Source organism: Coenobita brevimanus, chromosome 25, assembly GCF_032717465.1.
Source record: "Coenobita brevimanus isolate Jiangsu-jjx chromosome 25, ASM3271746v2, whole genome shotgun sequence".
Lineage (NCBI taxonomy): Eukaryota > Metazoa > Arthropoda > Malacostraca > Decapoda > Coenobitidae > Coenobita > Coenobita brevimanus.
This window is the reverse complement of record NC_136978.1, coordinates 5,590,001-5,615,325: the sequence shown is the minus strand read 5'-3', so window position 1 is coordinate 5,615,325 and position 25,325 is coordinate 5,590,001. Positions and strand designations below refer to the sequence as shown.

The 25,325-nt window shown below is 40.5% G+C and overlaps 1 protein-coding gene across 1 annotated transcript; it reads right to left on the bottom strand.

The window, feature by feature from the left end:
• Positions 1–1,631: 1,631 nt before the first annotated feature.
• Positions 1,632–19,734, bottom strand: LOC145393760 (thiol S-methyltransferase TMT1A-like). Its single transcript, XM_080267807.1, has 5 exons — positions 19,601–19,734; positions 15,101–15,261; positions 7,765–7,899; positions 3,716–3,840; positions 1,632–1,978 (listed from the first exon to the last, which is right to left on the bottom strand). Exons 1-5 carry the CDS (start codon positions 19,711–19,713, stop codon positions 1,718–1,720), a joined length of 795 nt encoding a protein of 264 aa, XP_080123933.1. The 5' UTR covers positions 19,714–19,734; the 3' UTR covers positions 1,632–1,717.
• Between the last annotated feature and the right edge of the window lie 5,591 nt (positions 19,735–25,325).

Below are 25,325 nucleotides of genomic sequence, written 5' to 3'. Positions count from 1 at the left end.
AGTTATTAATGAAGTGCTGTAATCGCATTGTTGATTTGTGTGTTAATGAACTCCATCTAGATGAGGCCCATTACTGATCAGTTCCAAGGGATAGTTAGGGTTTATTGCTCACATAATGCAGTACCGCTGAGGGAAGATTGACGGTCACCTTTTTCATTAAATACCCTGTGCCTCTCTACTTCTGAAGGGGCAGTACAGAACTGGGTGGTGAATGGAAGGATGAACACTCTGAGGTGGTTTAGCCATGTGAAGCACAAATGAGAAACTGTAGGAGAGTGTATGATAGAGCTGGTTGGCATGGGGAGGGGGAAACTTAGCAGGGTAGAGAAGTAAGGTGTGAGAGGGAGAGTTGTGTGTGTTGGAAAGAGGGGTCATTCCTGAGTTGGAATAGAAATGCCTGGAGGCCATTTCTTATAGGGTACCTCATCAGAGAGCAATGGATGATTTGCATTTGGTACATCAGTTTGATTCAAAATTGGTGTTGATCTTTCACGTTGGACATTTTACTCTGTTATTATTTTTAAATTACTTTCCGCAACAGCACATTTAAAAATAAAACTAAGAAGTTTTCACCTTTTTTCTTTTAGACATACTATTCTTATCTTGAATCACTTATTAACATAGGAGCAAAACTGCAGTAAGGTGGAGCAACCAGAGTCTGACAAAGGCGTCCTGAGTTTGACCCTAAACTTAACCTTGTCGTGGTAAGTGGTGGCAATCATCATCCACTCACTTGGTGTAGTGCTGCCTACTTCTTCCTTAGCATTTATCATTTTTTTTTTTCAAACCTGCCCTCCTCTCTTCCTATTTCTCCCATCTTTCCTGTCACTTCTTTTTGCTTTTCTTTCCTTTACAGGTGGCTTTACAATGAGTGACAGGCCAAATGGTTTCCTGTAAGACAAGAAAGCATTTGCAACGCCGGGTGGTACCCATATAACCAAACCATACGTGCTCCCTACGTGTCAACAAGTGGGTTGGTGGAGGGTTAGTGTCCCTCCCCATAAAACAAATAACTCAAAGTCAGTGGCTACCCCTTATGAGATTATGGCGTCTGGCAATAGATAGATAGATACACAGACTTATTAACATCATCTTCCTCCCTGAAACATTTATCTAGTGGAGCTAACAGGTAAATTTAAATAACACTAGATACATTGGTACTGCAGTTAAAAATTTGATATGCATATTTGTGCATCAGTGTGACATCATCATCATCATCATCACCATCTAATCCTGTGTTGCCCCACGAGGAGCAAAGGAGCCCGAGGCTAGGAAAGTTGGCCCTGATATTTAAGATGAGAGTGACCAGTCTCACTTATCCCTGAGTGGCATTACATGAGCAATAAACCCCAACCACTCCTTGGATATAAACCTGCACAGGCTCAGTCTAATTGGAGTGCCTCAATTACCCACTAAACCACCAGGTGCCATAATGTGGTTATATAGTTACCACACAGCATAATAAATGGTTTCCTGGCATACAGGAAACCATTTGGCATGTCACACAGTATAGAGTCATCCATAGGCAGAAGGAAGAGGAAAGAGTGAAGGAGACAAAAACAGAAGAGCGAGTGAAGAGTCACCTGTAGACATAAGGAAGAGGAAAGATCGAAGGAAAAAAAGGGAGAGGAGGACAAAAGGAAAGGAAAGAAGGAGGAAAGGAATGGGCAGTCACTCGAGAGCAGCACTACATCAAGAGAGTGGATGACAGGGTTCATTATTTTACAGCCACACCTTTCAGTGTAGGGTTGACCAACTGGAACATGAAGTGATCCAGGACATTGTGGCTACGTTGAGCCTCAATCTTGGAGAAGCCTGTCTTCTGTATGGCTGCTAGCATGTCTCTGTTGAGGCAGCAGCCATCAAAGATGAAAGGCCATATTCTTGTAGCAGTGAGGATATGCTGTATTGTCCTCCGGGTCCCATGACGTACTGTGTCAAACTCCTCCACGTGCTCATAAAAGTAGTATTTGCCACCCTGAAAGAGGAAGAGCAAGCTCAACTGTTGTTTCAAAATGCCCTATACTGTGTCTAATAAATGATTATTTCATTCAATTTGAACAGCTTTGCACTTGCTTGCGTGTATGAGCCTTGGTCTCCTGATGGGAGCTTTCCACAATGAAAAGCTCTGTCAGCATGTATGTTCCCCCAACCATGAAATAATTTTGTAGAATCTTATTTCAGATCTTAGGTGTGCCTCTTGATGTTCTACTCTCGACATTAACATTCATAACATACTTTACTTAATTTTCATCCTCCATTCTCTGCTTGTGTCCAACCACCACAGTCTCCCCCTGCACATCGCATCGCATTCAGCTCCCAGCTAACTGTACTTTCACTGTTCTGCCATTTGTTGCTCTGTCCTTTAGGAAAACACTTATTTTCCATCTAACCATCTTCAGCTGTATTGACTCAGATGTGTTGATTTTGTCCGTCTTTACTGGCCAAGTTTCACTTCCATAAAGCATTACACTTACCACACTGACAACTTACAGTTTTCCCTTTGTGTTAGGGAGAATTTCCATGCTGCCAAGAGAGATAACAGTTCTTTTAACATTTTTATCCTCTCCTGTCTCTAGCAGTGGAGTTAGGTTCAATCTCCTACTGTACTGTATACACGTCATATGATCATACTGGCGTAACTGAGTTCATCAACATTCATCAGACCCATCCACAACCTCTATTGTAACGTTTATAGTCCTCATTCCATCTGCATGTTGTGGTACTGTGCACCCCAGGTGGAGCGACTGCAGCATCTACCTAGAAGCCAAGGCTTCTCAAATTACCCTGCACATTGCTGTGGGAAAAACCCTGGTCTGACCCTAGTGAAGTAGTCCACCATAAGGGGACACTAGATCCCTACACAATGTATGTTCTATACTGTACTGGTGGGACATCTCCACAAAAGCAGTTGCTTACCTGTGATCAAGGGGTCTGCTCATCCAGACAGACTGCAGTTAAGGAAGAGCAGTAACAACACCTCCCTTTTTGACTTCAGCACCCAGTGCACTCAAAGCCGACTAAATCCTGCAGCCTGTCTCTAACATCACTGCATCTCCTTTGCATCAATTTGTGTTAAACATTAAAAAAAAAAAAAAAAATCACCTCACACCCTTCTGATATTAACCACATATCCAATCACCTTCGGCTACCATTGTGCCACCATCCACATGAATGATCACTACTTATCCTTTGTTTTTTCCATGTTCACTCTCAGTTCTTTCGACTATTCCAGCTCTCCACTACCTGAATCTCTCTATGCCCTTCTTCTCATACATTTTAATTAGCAATAATTCATCAACATACAACTCTGAATTCACAACTGTTTTTATATGATAATCATAGCACCATAGTAAAGGGTAGGAGGCTCAGAACAGGCTCTACTGCTCTCACAGTACTTATTAGCAGGGTTAATTTTTGAAATAAATAAATCCTGTTACCTGTGAGATTTTCATACTAAAAAACAAAATCTGTTATTGCAGATAACTGAGTGACCCAGAAGTTTACTGAAAGTAATAATAAATTGGATGGAATGTGCTGTAAGCAATAAATATGCTGTTTTCTCACTTAAAATTCTCAAAATTTTGGCAGCAGCCATATTATAGTTACTGCAAGTACCTCCAATTGGTACAGAGCTGAAACTAGGTTCCAGAATTAATTTCAGAGACCAACAAAGAATCAGATCTTGGTATTCTGCCAAAGCTGACATACTCACCGGTGCCAGAACGCGTAGGATTTGCCGTAGGATCTTCTCAGTACCTGTTTTATCTACAGAGCATAAAACCCATGTTGTCACCACCACATCTATGCTGTTTGATTCCACCATGTCCATATCCTCCGCTGTCAAATGAGGTACATACAATCATTATGTGAATGATTTATCCTGTGGTTACACTAAGCACAGCACAATTTTATTTTTCTCTTATTAAAAGAAAATGGTTTATCTACAGAGTAAGTTTTTCTGCACTCAGCAGTTAACACAATTATCTTTGTCTGCACATACACCTGCATAATTAGTCACCCTAGCAAATGAGAAAGAGCACATGAGCAGCTCTTGACCACCACTTATGTTCATGACTGTGACAGGACCATTATATGTCTTCTCAAGTGTAGGCATGTGTTTATAGGACAGTATTCCAGGTGGCACAGAAGGCTTCATAACAGGTCTTCTTTGGTGTTTTAACTTGTCAACTACATCTTACTGTTCTTTTCTATGTTAATTATGTCATATCATTAATAATGATATAGTTATTTATCAGTGACAAAACAAGCAAGGGCCATATTTTAGGTGGCACAGGAGACTTTGTAGAACATTTTCCTTAGTGAATTATTTTGCCTGCTACATCATACTGTTCTCTTGTATGCTAATTGTATAGTTGAGATAGTTTCTATCAGTGACATACAGGAGGAAATTAAGGTGGAAGAGGCAAAACAAATAGAAGAAAAAGTGTTGCAAAATCTCCAGCCATGTGGAACACAACCTTTAGTAATAAGTTTTTCACCATTCTCCCATCTTTTTACAGGGTGAGACAACCCTATGTAGGGTGTTATGTGTCTTTACCCTTTTCACCCTAACCTGGCCCTGATTTTTTCAATTTTGGAACGTATAGATTTCATGTACCCCAGTCACAGAAGAGGCAATGCTACAGCTCTACATCATTCCTTGGCACTTCTTCATACCTTGCACCATATTCCATTGTTAATCTGTTGTTATGACCCAGTATTCAAGATGGATAAATGGCAGTTGTAGGCCAAATTATTGTCGAGTAATAGCAGTACTATGGCACATGTAGGCCTACGGGTGGGGAATGGTGGGGTGCTATAATACTCAAGGGAATGTGCTTCCTCCTCCAGTTTCATTATCTTCTTCTACGTAATCACAAGAGACACTGATACCTTGGATCACATCAAGAGGAAGGCAGCTCTAGTGAGGAGGGAAAATGCATTTGTTGGTAGAGTACCCTGCAACTAAGGAAACAAATAATAACTAGAACTCTGTAACTCTCCTGTTGACAGTCACTAGTCTCCACCTACTGTTTCTTACAATGACCTTGGTCCCATTGGGGATATTTGGAATTTTTTTCTATCAGCAGTGGCCCATACCATGACACATAACCTGGGTCATTCAGATTCTTTGTGCAGTTTGTATTGAAACTTCCAGTAGACATGCCCAACTTATCTTGTTCACAACATAATACTGATATGACTCTCTCTGACATGCCCTTCCACTGCGTATAAAAGATTATGGAATTTTCTTTCTATCAGCAATGGCCCATGCCAGGACACATAACCTGGGCCCTTCAGATTCCTCACACATTCTCCAGTTCTCCTGGAACCATTTTGAGACTTTGAGGCAGGAATAATAATACCAGAGAAAACAATAGTCTCCATGTATGTAATTGGTGGGGACCAATAATGCATGTGTAATTGTTCTAACAACGCAAAATTAGAGAAAAGTAAGTTAGTTTACATATAAGGCTTTTGTAAAACACAGTCAACAAGTGCATCATTTATCCCTTACAGATGTCCTGTGTCCCTGAAGTACAAAACAGAAAAAAGGAGGTTGGTTTACGGACAATTTTTTTTTCCTATTGAAATGTAGTTTGCAGATGTAGCCCATATTCTGTATGGATATCCTTTGAGAGCTTTATGTACTGTATATCATATTGCAGGGCTGTGGATGCTGTTGACTGAGAGGCTGAGCCTTCAGTTCCATCCAAAGTCCATTATTGATGTAAGGAAGGGCATATGTCACAAAGTGCCATCCACTCCAGCCAAAGACTTCTAGGTAGGGGCAATGCCATAGCCCCTCAGAGAGGGGAGTGCATGGCATTAAACTGCATCTCAGTTATATTTACTGTATTATTTTCTAAGACATATGGTTATCTATATCATTATCGCTATCATGAGACTATTCAGTGTGGGACAAAGGCCTCTCTGGTCTTTTAAACCTCTCTTAGCCTGTTCCATCCAAACCCAGTATATCTCCAAGCCTCATTTGACAGTCTCATCCTTGTCTACTGCTTCGTGTCACTCTGTCTTTAGGTTGCCACTCATTTACCCTGGTTGTCCATCTACTATCTGTTCTGGGAAGAATGTGATTTTTTGTTTTTCATTATCATGGAGGAAATTAAGCTGTATATTCATCAGATCTTGCAGTCATACAGTATCTGTAAACCTAAAAATGGTACTGTATAATGGATTACATTCCTCTTTATATTACCGTGTTCATTTTTTTTTTTTCAATTAATTCCAGAGTAAATTGTATAAAAAGTCATCAAATAAAGTTCCACTGTTGCCCTTAAAGCTAATTTGCTAGTCTCCTTCAACTGGCAGCACCAGTTGTATGGAAAAGTTGTGATATTTTGGAACATATTCCTGAGTTGTATGTTGAAGGACATCTGTGCAGAAGATTGTTCTTGTATTTGTGCTGAAAATTATGGTATGTTCTCTGATTTGCAAGGGTAAGCTTTGAAAGTGTGCTGTACAGTACTGTACCTAGTATATAACTTAAATTCAGTTAGTATGATGAGATTTTATTTTTAGTCCAGCCACCTCCAGACAGTTGCTATTCAGTTTAGAAAAGTCTTTTCTGGTAATAGATGGATGGCTACCATTGACCCTGGGAGAAGGAAATGTGGCTACAAGCTTTTTAACTAGCCACACCACCATCAAGGTTTGGCAGGAACATTTAGCGACAAGTTCAGTCACTTCGGGATCTTTTTACTGAGTGACTTTACACTGAGCTAGAGTCCAAGCAGAGACTCATATTACAGATATTACAAATTTTATTACACAGCAAGGAATTCTTTTTTCCAAACAATTCCATCAACTTTTGGGAAATAATTACAGTAGCTGGTTTTGGAACTTGGTTTAGCTTCCAGTCCTTGGAAAACATCAGCTGTATAATGGCCTCCCTTAATACAGGGATTCATTAACTAGAAGCGTGGCATTATTTTCACATATGTATTGTATGTATATAGAAAAGATTCTCATACTGAAGGAGTTTGGAGCTGTCTCCAATAACCCATTCACTGTGATAATCTATAGGTATGAGGCCAAGTATGTACACTGTTTCTGGCTCAGGGAAGATGGTTGTCCCTGCACTGCATAGTCCCGGGTCACCCATGGACTAGGTGTAGCACCTGTTAGCCCTCCAAAAGGTAGGAGATGGATGATTATCATCATTTCTAGAGGTTGTACCAAGGGAGTGATGTTAAGCCAAGACCTGGTAACTGGCCATGCATAACATTCTCAGGCAGGGGACTCAACTATATTTCGTAAGTAGTCAAAGTCTTGGCTGAGACTGCTGTAATAACCAAACTGAATCTTAACAGATTAATCACACTAGTCTGACCGAGATTTGATCTCAGGCCCCCACATTTTATATGCACGTATGTTACCACTGAGCCAAAGAGAGGATTCCAGCTTTGCCTCTGAGCAACATGGGCTTTTATAGACCCCATTACACTACTGCTAATACATATTTCCTATACACAGCTCATCCTTTTCGAGGCTATGCCTTCTCCATTTTCTCTGCCCCTCTCTGTGTGGAAAGACCCTGTTCTGATCTTGGCAAAGTGCTGTCTGCCACAGGAAGGCAGTTGCTTGCATGTGGTCAATGGGTCTGCTCAGACAGACAGGCTGGGATGGAGCAACAAGAGCAAAAATTAAGCTAATCATTTTTCATTCTAACACAAGATAATTTTATTCAGCTTAGGACTTATAATCAAATGTTGTAATGAGTTGGTATAAACTTCTTACCCTTTGTGACAATGATGTCCTCAGAATGTATGTTTGGGAACTTTTTCCTGTTTTCATCATAGTAGGATCTGAAGTGAGGGTTTGGGTCCACCACCACCAACCGTGTTCCATCAGGGTAATAGCTGAAGTTGGTGCCTGAAAATACACATAATCATCATCATCATCATCATCAGACCCGTGACGTGTTTTGTCGATTTAGTCTTATTACCTCCAAATGATTTTATTCCATTTTGGGAAGAGCTCTTGTGGTGAAGGAGTAAACGAAGGCTATTTATCTAACCTCTCCAGTTTGGAAAGTCTCTCCAATGGTGAATAAGGCCCTATGGAGATATTAAGAATGAGTGTTAAAATATCACTGGAATGAAGGGGTTACTAACAAAATAAGAGACCTGAGAGTATTAGACTAGCATTACATCATAGTACTGTATACTTGTAGTTGACCCCTGAAAAAGCCTATTCAAGGGGTTTTTATTAATTGCAAAAACTCTTTCACTATGATCCTGCTTTTTATAATTTTATCACTGGACAACACTGCTCAGTTTAGATGACACATTCCCAATTGGAGGGGTTAGTTTTAGCCTTCATTAACCTTATCATACTAGGGTGCCCTCCAAAGCTAACTAGAACTGTCTGGTAGCAGGAAGGGTTGATAAAAAAAAAAAATGCAGATAAAGGGTTTGTTCTCTCTCTCTCTCTCTGCATAGCTTATTGGCTGTCCTCCTCCTCCTCCTCCTCCTCCTCTCCACATCTTTCTTCTCTTCCTCTCTTCCCTGCCTGCTCTTCTCTTCCTTCCTCCTCTCCTCCATCACTACCTATCCTTCCCCCATCCCCTTAACCCTATCCCCTCTCCTTTTTGGTTTAATTTTTTGTGATTCACTTTCTTCCCTTCTCCCTTCCTCTCACCCTCCCTGTCCCACCTCTTTCTCTTTCTCCCTCACCTTTCTCAATTATCTCCTTCCCTCCTGCCACTTCTGTCCCTTCTACCTCCTTCTCTCTTCCCTTTCCCTTTCTTCCTCCTTCCACCCACATCTTATGCCTCCCTCCCACTTCTCCCTCTCACTCCCATTGCTCTCCCTCCCTCCCTCGTTTTTCTTCTCTCCCTCTCACTCTCATTTGCCTCACTCCCTCTTTTCACTCCTTCTCACTCCTATTTCCCTTCCTCCTCCTTTTCTCTCCATTCTCTCTCACACTTTTCTCCCTCCCCATCCTGCTTCTTTGCCTTCCTTTAACACTTCTCTCCCAACCTTCTCCTTTTCTCTCCCTCTCCCTCCCATTTCTCTCTCTTCCTCCTTCCACCCATTGGATTGAACATCTAATTATCATCCCAAGGCCCTGCATCCCCCTTCCCCACCTCCCTCAGAAACACATACACACTGATTATTTGAGTTTTTAAAGCATGCTTCGCGTATATAAGAAATCAGGGCAGGATCCACCACAATGAGAATGAAAGGTGGGGTGATTCATAGTAGAATTATTTCATAATGCGGCTTTATCAATAAAAATAAAAATACACAATTATTTTAGTTGCATTTATCATAAGGTGGTAGGTGGGGGGGGACTCACCATCCACTCACTCGATGTAGTGCTGCTCTCGGGTGGCTGCCGTTTCCACTCCTCCATCCTTCTTTCCTTCCATCCTCCTCTTTCTTTCCTTCATTCTTTCCTCGTCCTTCTGCCTACGGGTGACTTTACACTCCCTCTTCTGTCTTTCTTTCCTTCATTCTTTCCCCTTCCTTCTGCCTGTGGGTGACTCTACACTGAGTGACAAGCCAAATGGTTTCCTGTACACCAGGAAACCATGTACTACGTTGCATGGTAACCATATAACCAGATTTTGGCGCCTGGTGGTTAGTGGGTAATTATGGCGCTCCAATCAGACTGAGCCGGAGAAGGTTTAGGGTATAGTCTCTCTTCCTTCCTTCTTTCCTTCATTCTTTCCTCTTCCTTCTGTCCAAGGGTGACTTTACACTGAATGACAAACTAAATGGGTTCCTGTACACCAAGAAATCATTTACCACTCTGGGTAGTAACCATATAACCAAACTATGGCGCCTGGTGGTTTAGTGGTTATTTAAGGCCCTCCATTCGGATTGAGCAGGTGCAGGTTTATATCCAAGGGATGGCTGGGGTTAATTGGTCACGTAATGCCACTCAGGGATGAGTGAGGCTGGTCACTCTCGTCTTAAATGTCAGGACCAACTTGCTTAGCCCTGGGCTCCTATGCTCCTCCTGGGGCAACACAAGTTGAGATGATGGATGGATGGATGGCATTAATCATATAAATACAATAATGTACAAGAATGCAATTGAAATAACATATTTATTGAATATATTATGGTACATAACAGTGCTTCTCAATTATAATTAAACAATGGTCTGCCGACAGTAAAGGGTATTTACGCCTCCCACGCCCTGCCCACCTGGGCCTGCAAAATTCACCTCTTCAGTTTCGAACATATATATATATATATATATATATATATATATATATATATATATATATATATATATATATATATGTGTGTGTGTGTGTGTGTGTGTGTTTTCCAGGGACTCTTGGGAACAAACTGGGTCCACCTGTCTGACCGACCCGAAAATCGAACCAGGATTCTTGCAGTTGCCAACTATAAGTGCTGACCAGTGCACCACTGGCCCTCTTTCATCTCGTAAGCTGTCATTAACGACCGAATTTTGCATTACCAATAGCCCTCAAACTGTAGCTCAGCCTGTACTGTATAACTGTACACTTGAATCAGAGACGTATATCAACACGGTGTTCCATGATTTCATTATTAGCGTGGGGAAATTTCATGTGGTTGTTCTGTGGTAGGTCTCCATATTATAATTGCAAACCATAGTGAATGGATAGATGGAGAGACAGATAGAAGCAGGAAGTCAAATGATGAGAAGGTGTTGTGTCTGCGAGAATCGAGCAGTGCTAAGCATGCTTACACACTGTTAACACTGAGGAAAGCTGACGACAGCGGCCAGTAAGGAGATGATGCAGTTAGCTGTCAGCAGTCCTCTCGTGAGAAAGATCTGGTAACCATGAGGAACCCCTGCTACACCAGATTTTAGGAAAGAGAGTTTAGAAGGAGACAAGCGACCCTAGAGAGAGGTCGAGACGGAGATTAGCCACCGAACAGGCTAGATAGAAGGAGACAAGCGACCCTAAAGAGAGGTCGAGACGGAGATTAGCCTTAGAACAGAAAGAGAGAGAGATAGCGAGACAGGGAGGTAGCTACCCGGGACTTATACTCTTATACCTGTTTAATATTTCCAAGACAAATAAAAATAGTTCCATACTATTCTTTACCTCTCCCGTCACTACATGACATCTGGTGGGGAAACTACTACAAGATATAAAGCCGCTCGACCACAAGTCTAAAATATACTTCTCTACAAGTAACTACAAAGTCTTTATGACATTTGGTAGCAGCGAACGTATACGAACCTCGTCTACGAATCAACATTAAATTCCTACAAAATATCAAGATTGAAAACAACCAACAATATCAGCTCCTGACAGTATTCTCTCCATCCTGCCCCTCCGTCTCCCAGATCATTACGCTGATGCAGAGGTCAAGAGATCACTCGACGCCTTGCAAGTAGCTTAACGACAAACCAGCAAATCTGCGGACATCGTCTCCGAATTAAAAGCAAATTTCTACAAAAGCAACCGAGACTACAAGATTAGCTTCAGTTCTACATTGAATCCTACAAAATACAGCCTACAGTGCAAATAGTCTTCATCCTACAACGAGTAAATCACAAGAAAAAAAGGACCAAGAATACATCAAGAAAGAAAGAAAACAAACAAACAAACAAACAAACAAACGAAGAGTGAGAGACGACTCACAACTCATAACCACCAGACCTCACCCTCCTCTCTCTGCTACATCCACCCAACCCCCACCGCTTACGCAGATGTGAAGAGGTCAATGCACGCAGCAAAACACCAAGTCCATATTTACAACTCATCTTACTCACCCGTCTTCTCTCAAGTTACTCATCGCTACTCATTCACTCACCACAGCTACCAGTGTGGGAAGCCGACGTCACCATGTGCTGAGACGACAGCACGCCAATCAACCCGCGAAGGACAACGCTATCACCACGTGCAACACCACTCACACAATTTTCCTCCACGGTAAAAATTAGTGAGTTATAGTTACTTCATTTATACAATACACAGTGATAGACAGTAAGCTTCTGCACAAACATAAAAAACGTGCTGTATAGTTACAGTTTAAATACACATACTTACTTCAATTATCTGCATAACTCAAACACTAAATAATCACCAACAATAAATATTCTACACTGTATATATTCATTCATTTATTATAACATTTATTTACTACCAACGAGTGTTACCATTTATACCTACATAAAATACGTGTTTCATACATACAACTATACATTATTACATCTACAAGCGATAAAGAAAATATACCATCACAGTTACTCAGTGAGCAATTAAAAGAACTGCATTAAACATTTATTAATTAAAGCTACCTAGTGGAAACATATAAATTAAGTTACAAGGTAAACTAGAGAAAAAAAAAAATGGCCAACACAAATGCCGTTAGCAAGAGTGAACATCTTCAACACAATCGTGAAGACAATGATTTCCACACAGTGCTGACACACATATTACCCACGATAGGTACAGGTGAACAACGAGTCAGTGTATATAGTTAATACTGTATATATGTATATATTTTTTATATAAAATAACAAAATATGGGACTATATAATATCATTTTATAATCTCTGTGCAATATAAACTAAACTTTAAAAAAGTATCTCAAGGAAATTAGCCAGCAATTAGGTAACCATGAACAACATGGAAAAAAAGTGTACACAAGCAAAGAAAAACAAACTATAGAAAATCAATACATACAAAAAAGAAAGAAAGAAAAGTAAGAAAGAAAAAAAGAGAAATAGAGTAAGATCACATAACAAACAAATGAAAATAAGTGTAAATGTTACTACATAAGTCAAAATACCACGTAAACTACAAACAAAAAAGCAAATTGTTGTCTCCACATACAAGTGGCACGACACATCATCACTATCATCGACCGCAGCATATGTTAGGACTGCAGTTATTACAATTATGTTACTCCATATTATAATTATGTAACTACAAACAATATGTACCAATTTATGTGACAGTTGCATTAACAAGATGTAACTTTTATGTAACTTTAACTACAATTATGTAACTACAAACGATATGTAACAATTATGTAACGACAAACGATTGCATTATGTTACACTAACTACAATTATGTACCTACAAACGATATGTAACAATTATGTAACGACAAACGATTGCATTATGTTACACTTTGCCAATTATGTAACAGTTACATTAACAAGATGTAACTTTTATGTAACTTTAAGTACAATTATGTAACTACAAACAATACTACAAACAATATGTACCATCTATGTAACAGTTACATTAACAAGATGTAACTTTTATGTAACTTTAAGTACAATTATGTAACTACAAACAATATGTACCATTATGTAACAGTTGCATTAACAAGATGTAACTTTTATGTAACTTTAACTACAATTATAAGGCCAAGACACTTATGTAATAGTTGCATTAACAAAATGTAACTACAATTATAAGGCCAACACAATTATGCATTAACACAATATAAGTCATACAGTTATAGCACAATTCTGTATTACCAATATCATCATACAAGTTAGGTGAAATATTAGACATTACTAAAGCGATAACTCAAATATGTAATGTATAACTTAGCAGTATTACCATTGCACAATTATATGCGTACGTCTGTTGTACATGCACGTCTTACAAGTGTTATACAACAACCATTGCATTTATTCAAATATGTATACAACTTATTTAAAATGTAATATTACTGAATAATCACTATTTACTATGAATAATATATGTATACAATATTCATACAATTATGTTACTTTACAATATTATGTATTTCACTTAATTAGCTTATAAGTTCATTATAATGTGTATGTAGTATATATTAATATGTTATAACTATTAAATGTCGATGGTACGCCATTTTCGCGCGGCCGAGCAATGTGGTAGGTCTCCATATTATAATTGCAAACCATAGTGAATGGATAGATGGAGAGACAGATAGAAGCAGGAAGTCAAATGATGAGAAGGTGTTGTGTCTGCGAGAATCGAGCAGTGCTAAGCATGCTTACACACTCTTAACACTGAGGAAAGCTGACGACAGCGGCCAGTAAGGAGATGATGCAGTTAGCTGTCAGCAGTCCTCTCGTGAGAAAGATCTGGTAACCATGAGGAACCCCTGCTACACCAGATTTTAGGAAAGAGAGTTTAGAAGGAGACAAGCGACCCTAGAGAGAGGTCGAGACGGAGATTAGCCACCGAACAGGCTAGATAGAAGGAGACAAGCGACCCTAAAGAGAGGTCGAGACGGAGATTAGCCTTAGAACAGAAAGAGAGAGAGATAGCGAGACAGGGAGGTAGCTACCCGGGACTTATACTCTTATACCTGTTTAATATTTCCAAGACAAATAAAAATAGTCCCATACTATTCTTTACCTCTCCCGTCACTACATGACATCTGGTGGGGAAACTACTACAAGATATAAAGCCGCTCGACCACAAGTCTAAAATATACTTCTCTACAAGTAACTACAAAGTCTTTATGACAGTTCTTGGACTATACTGTACCCCTTTTGCCTTAACTTGGGCCAGATTTTCGTCTCTTTGTAGTATGCTTCACGTTCCTGAGTTACAGAAACAAGTCTCTGCATCTATTCCACCGCACTTCTTTGTAACTAGCATCATATTTTATAACTGATCTATCCCTACAACTCAATATTCAAGACGGAGAGATGGCAGTTATAGACCAAGTCAGAATACAAAGTGGACAGTGATAACCTATTGTTATAACTCAGAATTCAAGATGGAGAGACAGTTATAGACCAATACAAAGAAAGAAGACTAAAACATTCTTGCGTCAATCAATTACTACGGTTCAGCATTCAAGATGGAGAGATGAAAGTTTTAAGCCAAGTACAAATAGTGGTAATAATAGCAGCAGCAATAATAGTTGTGGAAGCAGTAATTATTGTGTTCTTGTTTTCCTAATTTCATCTGCACGTGAACCCAGTGGACTGCATGCTGAAGTTGTCTCTTTCCTGCAGCCTTCTTTCAGGGGTAGGCTATATAGTGAGAGTTTAGGTACGCTTGTTTAACCGGGCAGCTCCTCCCGTCCAGTTACATCGGTGCCACCACACTAAGGCGTCCCCCTTTTTTAGACACAAAAAGAATAGACAAAGCCCTCACCTGTTCCGACGCCTATCTCAAGCAGCCGGATCGCGTTTTCTTTCCTGAGCTGCGGGTCATGGGAGACTGTGGAGCTTATAGATGACAGAAAATTTCCCTTGACCTCCAGCACTTTCGGATCCATAGTGTTGCTTAAATAGTTCAAGAAAATGGCGAACCATCTGTGGGATGAATAGAGAGAGAGAGAGAGATATATCAGAAGTATCATCAATATCAGTTATGAACGCTTGTCATTATATCGTTATTGTCTTTATCGTCATCAGTAACATCAACACTAACCTCATCATCATCAGTCTCTTCCTCCTCCTTCTTATCATCATCATGCAAGAGCGAGATAGAGATAGATAGATAGATAGATTGAGAGAGAGAGAGAGAGAGAGAGAGAGAGAGAGAGAGAGAGAGAGAGAGAGAACAAGAAAGAAAAGGAAGAAAATGTTGGTAAATTTGCTTAGAGAAGTATTAGAATTTCACCACACCAAAATCTCTCTCTCTCTCTCTCTCTCTCTCGGCAGGACAGATCTTTAGGCCAGGGGATGAAGGTTGGGAAATGTGGCGTACGGTGATCGTAGATTTTTCCGATGGAAAGATGGCGTGCGTTTGCCGTCGATTTTTTTCCTTTGAAAGTTGGCGTGTTTACTACCGTAGATTTTTAAGTGCGGAGACTAAAACGTCAAACAGGCATTTACCAGCCAAAGGCATAATTTCAGCGATGCGCCCCACTAACACAGTCAGACATTCTTCCTCTTTACATTCACCCGTATGTCAAGATGATAGATGATAACTTGCTGGGCTGGGGACATCCAAAAGCTTAATCGTTTAGAAATAGCGAGAATATGAGTTAATGGTGACGTCTTAGAGATAAAGGAGGATCACCCCAGTTCCCCAATTCAGTGCTCCCGTCTTCGCCTCGACCCTCAGCTAAGATGGTAGGCTAGGCGGTAAGTCGCTAGGTTTGTCACAGTCAAAAGTTTAATGAAATAGTTTAGAAACAGCAGGAATGGACTGCACTCTTTTGGCCTAAAATATCCATCCCTCCATCTTGAATGCTGAGATTTAACAGATAAGCACTAGAATATGATGCTGGTCACGAAAAACGTACTATGGAATGAATGTAGACCAGAACTGGTGGCCCGTTGCCACATGTGGCCCTCGAGGAGGAAAAAAGTGCCCAGCGATGTCTTAAGAAAAATGAGCAATAACATCAGAAAATCTAATAAAGTTTGTCATATGATCAAGTGAAGAAATATTACAGCACTGTTAGGAAATATTTATTGGTAATTTAGATGATAAAGATACCATTTGAATAATTTATTGGTGAACAAATATGTCACGAAACTTTTATTTAAATATTATCAATATCTTGAAGCAGAACCCAATGCCACACTGCAAGGGTTAGAAATAGTAACGAATTTCTCCGAACGTTTGAATAGGCTGCGGCTCTGCCGTAATATATATTATAACGGTATTATTTTCATTCAACAAGTTTTCAGGTTTATATTGCACATTAAAAATTTGCATGCACTTTAAAGAATAATGTAGTGTACATTGTGCAAATATAGTTCACTAATCTGATGGAAATCTGAAAACAATTTTTCCTGTTTTGATAAATTTGGACGAAGTGCAAAACGTAAACACGCTGGTCTAGTCTCCCAGGGCCATTCGTACCACAACTTTGGGTGAGTAATGCTTGCTTAACCTGTATTATCCTATTATTTCTACATTTATTTGAGGTCAGTGGTTATTGTAGCTTATAGTGAATGGGAATGAAAACTGTTAGAGACCAGTCATCAGTTGAAAATGATAGTAAGAGGTATTGACAGTCTGTCACAAAATTACATGTGATATATTAACTGCCCTTTTCATTACAAAACCTCAGCTATAATAACATATCTCACTTCACGATGTACCCTATTAATGTACCTACGTCCTACGCTGATTTCGATAAGGTTAGGTAGACTTGGCCCTCAGACGATCACCAGAACTGAAGTGTGGCCATTGGGGAAGCATGAGTTTGACATCACTGATGTAGAGCTTTCATTGTTTGACTAAGCTACGCGAGGTAAGCTGCTATAGGTGGAAAATCTTCGCCAATTTAAGGTGAAAGAACTATAGAGGAGGTCACCATATTAAAGGAATTGATTATATTAGCATAGTTCCACACTCAAACATTTCTCATCTTCGTCTCGACCTCCTGCCAAAATGCAAGGTGGAGTGACATGATTGACTGGGTACGATCAGGGGTAAAAATCTTTCCACACTTCTTTGGGTTGGGGGGAGGGGGTATTGAATTTATGGGAGGAGAGAGAGAGAGAGAGAGAGAGAGAGAGAGAGAGAGAGAGAGAGAGACGGGGGCACACGTGAGAGAATGGAGGGATTAGATAAAGAGAACTATAATCTTGAGAGACAGACGCAAAGGAGTCCTTGTCATGAGTGTGAGGGAAATATGAAGGGAGGGAAGAGATGGGTGAGAGGAGAGGGATGAGCGGAGATGAGTGGGGTGAGGATGGAGATGGTAGGTGGAGGTAAGGGTAGGAAAGGAGAGAGGAGATGGAGGTAGGGGTAAGGGAGGAGAGGGGAAGGGGAGGAGAAGTGAGAGGCAGGTGAAATGAAGAGAGAGGAAGGCAAGGGGAGAGGGAGGGATGAGAAGTGTGGTGGGTAAAGAGAGAGAGAGGGAGGGAGAGAGGGTGGGTGAAGTGGGCGAAATGTTTAGGAGAGAAGTGTGAGACGGTAATGAAAGGCAACTGTAAAGGAAGGTGACTGACGGAAAGGTGCGGAATATGTAAGGATGTGTGTGTGTGTGTGTGTGTGAGAGAGAGAGAGAGAGAGAGAGAGAGAGAGAGAGAGAGAGAGAGAGACCATCGTAGAAGGATGGAAGGATGAGAGAGAGCGTGTCGTCACATGAAAGGAGCGATAATTGTGTTGGCTGATAAATTCGTGGTGGTGATGGTAATGGTGTTGCCAGGGTTAGGTTACCGTAGATTAGGTTGGGTTAGGTTAGTGGGAGGAGGAGAGGTCTGAGATGCGTAGCTGAAAGATTCGTTTCTGTGGTGGTGGTAGTTGTGTAAGATCAGGCGTGGTTAGGTTAGATTAGGTTAGATTCAGTTAGGTTAAGTTAGATTAGGAGGAGACGTAGTTATTTAGGATGCCACATGCGTAGTTCAGGTTGTATAGCCAAGGTCATTTCACAGTGAGGCTAGACTGGAGCAGGTTAAGCTTTGTGTAGGATGGGAGATGCGTTGTGGTGGTGGTGACTTTTGTGTTGTCAAGGTCATTACCCAACCACACCACACCACACTGCACTGCACCTCACTACACCGCATCACGCCACACCACCACACCACACCTTAACTCATACCAAACCACGCCACACCAAACTACCTCACTACACACCCTTTCCCACCACACCACACCAAACTTCATTTCGCCTCACTTCATCTCATCTCACCACACCTCACCCCACCACACCACACCACACCACATCATACCACACCACATCACACCACACCATACCACATCACACCACACCATACCTCACCACACCACACTAGCTTCATCATTATCTTGGCATCAGATCTTACTATAACTTAAAGACTTTTGCTGAGACGTGAGATCTGACGGTGAATTAAAGAGATCTGGCTTGGGATCTTAAAACTCCATCACTCAGGCTACTATAACTCACTCAGCTGAATGAAATCGTCTGGGATTGTCTGGAGTAGAGTTGTTCCGAGCATTAGGGGGTAAAAAGACTACTGTAATTTAAAGGATTAGTTTATTGACATAAGATCGTGTTAATAACTCTGAAAAATTGGGCGTGAACTTTTACAACTATACTCCTTTTACTCTAACTTGGCTTAAAGCTGCCACCTCTCTCCATCTTGAATGCTACTGTAAGTTGCAATAGTAAATTAACACTAAAAGACGATGGTAGTCATGAAAAAGAGTGCCTGTCAAAGGGATGTAGAGCCGTAGTATTGTCCGTCTCTGCCACAGAGCTATCCGAAATAAGCAACAATTGGACAAAAATCTGAGTCAGGTTAAAGAGAGAGGATTATATCAGATTTTTTCAATGAAGATTAAAGTGCGCCAGCTCTTACTGTAATTTTTTTTAATATCTTTGGAGTGAAATGTACTGTAACTTTTCTGTAATCCAATCATTGCTTTTTTGTTTTGGTCTACAATCTTAGTATGACAGATTTTTTTTTTTTTTTTTTTTTTTCATTACTCTTAAATACCATGACATCTGTTTTTTCTGCTTCAGTACGATGAGGAGATGATAATAATGATTTTAATGCTAATAATAGTAATAATAATAATAATGGTAATAATGATAATAATTATAATAATAGGAATAATAATAATAGTAGTAGTAGTGGTGGTGGTGGTGGTGGTGGTGGTAGTAGTAGTAATAGCAGCAGCAGCAGCAGTAGTAGTAGTAGTAGTAGTAGTAGCAGTAGTAAAAGCAGTAAAAAAAAAAAAACAGTAAAAACAGCAATAACTCACATTTGCCTGATGTAGGACACAATCTTCCATATCACCCATAACAACAACAGCGCCACCAGCACCTTCGTCACGGTACTAGACATCCATGACTCGCTTGGACCTTCCTCCCCCATCGTGCTCACTTCCTCAAGCTTGTGTGTGTGTGTGTGTGTGTGTGTTTTTTATATATAATTTTCAAAGCCTCTGGTGCACCTGGATGTGTTTTCACTTTTCATGCTGTTTTCTTAGTTTTCTTTACTCATTTCGTACTCTTTTCTTGCTTTTTTTGCTTGTTTTCCTTTATTTTGCCCTTTTAAGGTTTGTGAGAGTTCGGCTTTGAGGTGTGATCTGTAGGAGAGAAGTGAAGTTTTAGTTGATTTTTTGTTCAAGAATTCACAGATTCTCACGTTCTAAGTAAGCTCTTAAGTTTAAAAAAGGCTTTTGTTTAAAGCAGTTTCAAGAGCTAAAAAATGCTCTAGTTTAAGGCAAATTTCGAGTCCAGAAGTGCTCAAGTTTAAAGTAGTTTCAAGAGTTCAGAAGTGCTCAAGTTTAAGCTGTTTCAGTAGTTCAGAAGTGCTCAAGTCTAAAGCCGTTTCAGGAGTCCAGAAGTGCTCAAATCCAAAGCAGTTTCAAGAGTTCAGAATTGCTCAGGTCTATTGCAGTTTCAAGAGTCCAGAATTGTGCTCAGTTCTAAGCAGTTTCAGGAGTCCAGAAGTGCTCAGGTCTAAGGCAGTTTCAGGAGTCCAGAAGTGCCCAAAATTAAAGCCGTTTCAGGAGTTTCATCTTGCCTAATAAATCCTGGGATGAGTTTCCCTTCATCTACAGTATATTTTCTTGTTCTGAATTATTTATAAGATTATTTTGATTTGCGATCTGTAGAGGAAGACAGATTTTAAGTAATGTCAAGAGTTGCGCTGTCTGATAACAATGAATTTCCCGTTATTTTCTTGATTTTCTTGTTCCCCATTTTTTTTTTTATGTCATATGAAAGGGGAAGATGATCAAAGAAATGTCAAGGTATTTTCCGTCTCTGATCAACAAGGCAGTGCATTTTCCTAGCTTTTCTTGCTCTTAATGATTCATGAAAGATTTGTTTTGAAATGTGGTAAAAGGGGGAGACAAAGAACCAAGATCAAGATGGATTTAGATGCAAGACTTTCCCCGTCTCTGATAAGCCTGACACTTAATTTTCCCTGCATTTCTTACTCTTAGCTGGATTGTTAGACGTTTATTCTGTTTCGATGCCTATGAGTGAGTGAGAATGAGGTGGAGAATGATATTGGTTTTTTTAAAGTGTTTCTACTGTCTCTCATAAAACTTATCAATTAATTTTTCGTGGCTTTCTTGCTTCAAAATGGTTGCTTTTTTTTTTTTTTTTTTTTTAAGGGAGTGAAAACGAGGTGGAGAATGATTTTAGTAATATTTAAAGAGTTTTCACCGTCTCATAAATTTGGCTAGTAATTTTTCTTGATTTTCTTGCTCTTAAATGGCTGATTTTTTTTCTCTTTTTTTTTAAGTTCGATGTCATGAAGAGAGTGAAAATGAGGTGGAGAATATTTTAGTAATTTTTAAAGAGTTTCACCATCTCTCATAAACTTGGCAATTTATTTTCCATGCTTTTCTTACTCATTTCGATGCCTTCGAGAGCACAATGTGGAAACTGATTTATTGATTTCCCAGTCTTTGATGGTCTCTGATAGTTGTCTTTTTGTCTTTTTTAACGCTTGGCTGGCTTATAAAAAGTTCATTGTGTTGGTTGTTCTTTAGGGCAGAGCAAGAACGTGGATTAAAAGGTTTATATTGAAGTGTGATGCTGTAAGAGAGACCGAGGACGAGGTAGAGAGACTTGAAGTGCGAGACATGTAGAGAGAGAGAGAGAGAGAGAGAGAGAGAGAGGTAGGTAGGAAAGAAACAAACACGCCTGCCTGGGAGTCCTGTCACATGCCCTTCTCAAGACGTGGCATCAGGCGATAGATAGATAGAAGCTGGGATGGATGGATAGATAGATAGATAGGTAGATAGACAGATAGACAAATAGACAGAGGAATGGGTAACAAGAGACAACATTCCTCAGTCCAGTACCATATGGTCCTCAGATCACATGAATGGAGAGATAGATTGAAAAATAGATAAATAGGAACGACAGATAGATAGACGAATAGATAGATGACGTGTAGGGTTGTGAGGAGGCAACAAGACAGACCCTTCCCCAACGCACTCCCAAAGGTAACTGAGAAATCGAGATGACTTTCAGTTTATATAAATCCTGTAGATAGATAGATAAATAGATAGATAGACGAATAGGTAAATATCGTGTGGAGACAGCGGGAGACACAACCTTCCCCAACACACTCTCAAACGGAACTGGTGAACTGAGTGGCCTTCAGATTTCAACTTAGTTCAGTGGGACTAGCGTTGCCAGATTCGCTTTGCCAAGGTCTCCTGGTTCCACTGTCGCTACCAGGAGGGGGGGGAGTGTTAGAGAGAGAGAGAGAGAGAGAGAGAGAGAGAGAGAGAGAGAGAGAGATGTACCTGTGTAGATAGTCTAACTAAATATGCAGTACAATGCCACTTTGTATTATGGTATGGTAATGTTCTCATGCATTGTGTATTGTATGTGTGGACACTGTTATGATTATTCAAGGACGTAGGCAGACGCTGGGAGAGACGTGGTTAGGGAGGGTAGACAAGTGCATGGAGAAGTTGTCTGCTGTCGTAACTCCTATAATCCGAAGCTGTCCTATAATCCGAAGCTGTCCTATAATCCGAAGCTGTCTGCTGGGTGGCGGTGGTGGAGTGGTTAGAGAAAGTGTCTGTTTTCTTAACCCCTTTCATGCAATGAGGAGGGTAGATGAGGTTAGCTTAATATTTAAAAATCGTTCCTTTTCACCCAGAGCATGAAATCAACCCATATAGGACAAGAAAGAGCAGGTGAAATAACAAGAACAAAAAATAACGTAAAAAAATAGTCCCCTTTCGCAACTTTGACGATAACATAACTAATTGAGCCAGGTAGACGAAGCTGATGGTTATTATTTTTGTACGAATTGTGTGTGTGTGTCTGTGTCGAAAACTCAGATCTCAGAAAGTATTGATTGTAGAGGGAAAAGCAATAATAAGAGTTGTTTAGAGTCACAACTTGAGTTCACATGTCACTCAACCAGCACTGGGAGTCATCCATAATAATCAAGCTTTCATCTAGCAATATTATTAGTCTGGCCCTCAGATGGCAGGTAGTCTTGTTTATTACTTATTTTTTATATGTTTTGCTTCCTCTAGACGGCTTTTTTCAGCTTAGGAGAGAGAGGTATACCTAGAAGTGGTTTGGTCATGTGTAAAGAGATGAGAATTAGAGATTGACTAGGAGAGTGTGAGTGAGGTGGAAGGGGGAAGGTGACCGAGGGTGAGATGGAGGATTGAGGTGTACAGGTGTATGAGTGAGGGGGGAGGGGACTGAGTTAGAGAAAGGATAGTCTGATGGCGGAGGACAGAATGACACGAGTAATTCGTTTGTGACCACCCCTACCGGAATTAAAGCTTCTGACAATAAATAGACAGATGGGAGAGCACCAAAGTAGTGAAGGAACTGGCGAACATCATTTGCAGTTCTTATGGAGATAGCAAGAATAAAGGAAACAATACGTCCCTGGAGTTAAGAGGTTAGACTGGAGTTATAAGAGGTTTGGTGAATGCGGCCTGAGCATGTGTCCGACTCAGGGAAGATGGACGCCCCTGCCCTGCATAGTCCCGGGTCTCCCTTGGGCAAAGCGTAGCACCCGTTAGCCCACCAAAAATACACTATTCCCAACGTCTTCTGGTTATTGCATTTGTCATCTGAGCCTGAAGGACGTTATCAGTCTGTTGTCTGCATTTGTTCAGCGCGGCATGACTGAGGGAGTGTAGTGGCGGAGGTAGAGGGGGAAGACGGTGGAATTATGAGAGAGAGAGAGAGAGAGCTTTGGTCATAGTGAATAGGACAGGGAGAGGGGGAGGGAGTTGGGGGCTGGGGAGGAGTGATTTAAGATTGTCTGTAATGAGTGGGGGAGGAGGGGAAGGGGAAGGAGAACAAAGTAATACAAAATGATAGGAGGGAGGATGAACATAAAGGAAAGAGGGATGGGGGAAGAAGGGGGAATGAAGTGAAGGTTAGAGAGAGAGAGAGAGAGAGAGAGAGAGAGGCGTTTTTTTTTTTTTCTGATGTAACTTTATCTCTCTCACGTCTTGAATAATAAGTCGTGGTTTGAGATTTGATGGGTCTTAGTAGAAAGGTACGAATGAGTCTCCTTGGTTGCTAGTCAAATCCGCTCTCCAATCTGACTACACTTAACCATCAGCTGAGCTAAAAACGAGTTGAGGATCTTTGCCAGGCGAAAATAAACCGAGAATAGTAACCAAGGAGACTCATTCGGGCCTCATAACAAATTCTCATCGAAAATCAAGCAATCATGACTCAATATTCGGGTAGTAAGTGATCATATTCTATTAAGTGAAAGGAGAGTGATGGTAGTTTCAGACAACGCTGGCATCACGGGAATCCCTTTAGCAGCTTATCTTATGCCACATCAGGAGGGTAGTAACAGTCATACGCCTGGTGTCTCCCAAGGATTTCTGGGTAACCCTTGCATCACCACAACCTCGCCTGTCACTCACATTCTTACCCCTTCATCATCCTCACCATTGCTCTGTTTTTCATTTTTTCTCCAGCCGACTTCTTCTTCTTCTTATTATTATTATTATTGTTGTTGTTGTTATTGTTGTTTCTTGTTTTTGTTGTTGTTAGCGGTGGTAGTGTTGGCTGTTATTATTATGGTTATTATTATTATTATTATTATCATCATCATCATCATCATCATCATCATCATCATCATCATCATCTGGACCTCCTTTCCCACCCTAGGGCAGGGTGAGGATAAGTAATGTCCAGACAGCCCAACTTTGCCCAATCCAATGGGCTACGTTTCCATTTACTCATCATTCAAGCCCCCGGAGTCCTGGTTCAGTTGGATACCCCCAAAAACATTCACCACGTTCTGTAGCTTCACATAAAAGTATCCGATAGAGTCGAGAAAGAGAGAGAGAGAGAGAGAGAGAGAGAGAGAGAGAGAGAGAGAGAGAGAGAGAGAGAGATACTGCACAAGTTCGACTGTTACTACCCTCCTGATGTGGCATAAGATAAGCTGCTAAAGGGATTCCCGTGATGCCAGCGTTGTCATAAGATAAGCTGCTAAAGGGATTCCCGTGATGCCAGCGTTGTCTGAAACTACCATCACTCTCCTTTCACTTAATAGATATTGGCCCAGTTCGCCTTAACCCTCTCACAGCGTGCCTTTAGAAAGAGTGCCAAGTCGGTTAAAGCCAGATAGTAGACTCGACAGTTTCTGGTTGATGCTACCTCTCTCTCTCTCTCTCTCTCTCTCTCTCCAAGACAAAAAATTAATAGAGTCAGATAAGCAATGGAGAGCATCAAATTACCTTACAAAGTAATCTAAATAATAAAGCTAAGTTGTGTATGTGTGTGTGTCTGTATGTTTTTTCGTTTCTTTCCTGAGAAGGGCAATAGATATCGACCTAATTCTTTTTGCATTAGGTCGGAGTAAGTCCAGGGAGAGTCAGAAAAATATAAAACAAAAATTTTGGCGATTGCACTTGACGCAGCGGCGCAAAATTGTCTGAAATCACACGCGAAAATATACCTTTTCGGCTTTTTTTTTTTTTAATCAGAATTGGTCATTGTGGGCTCAGTAAC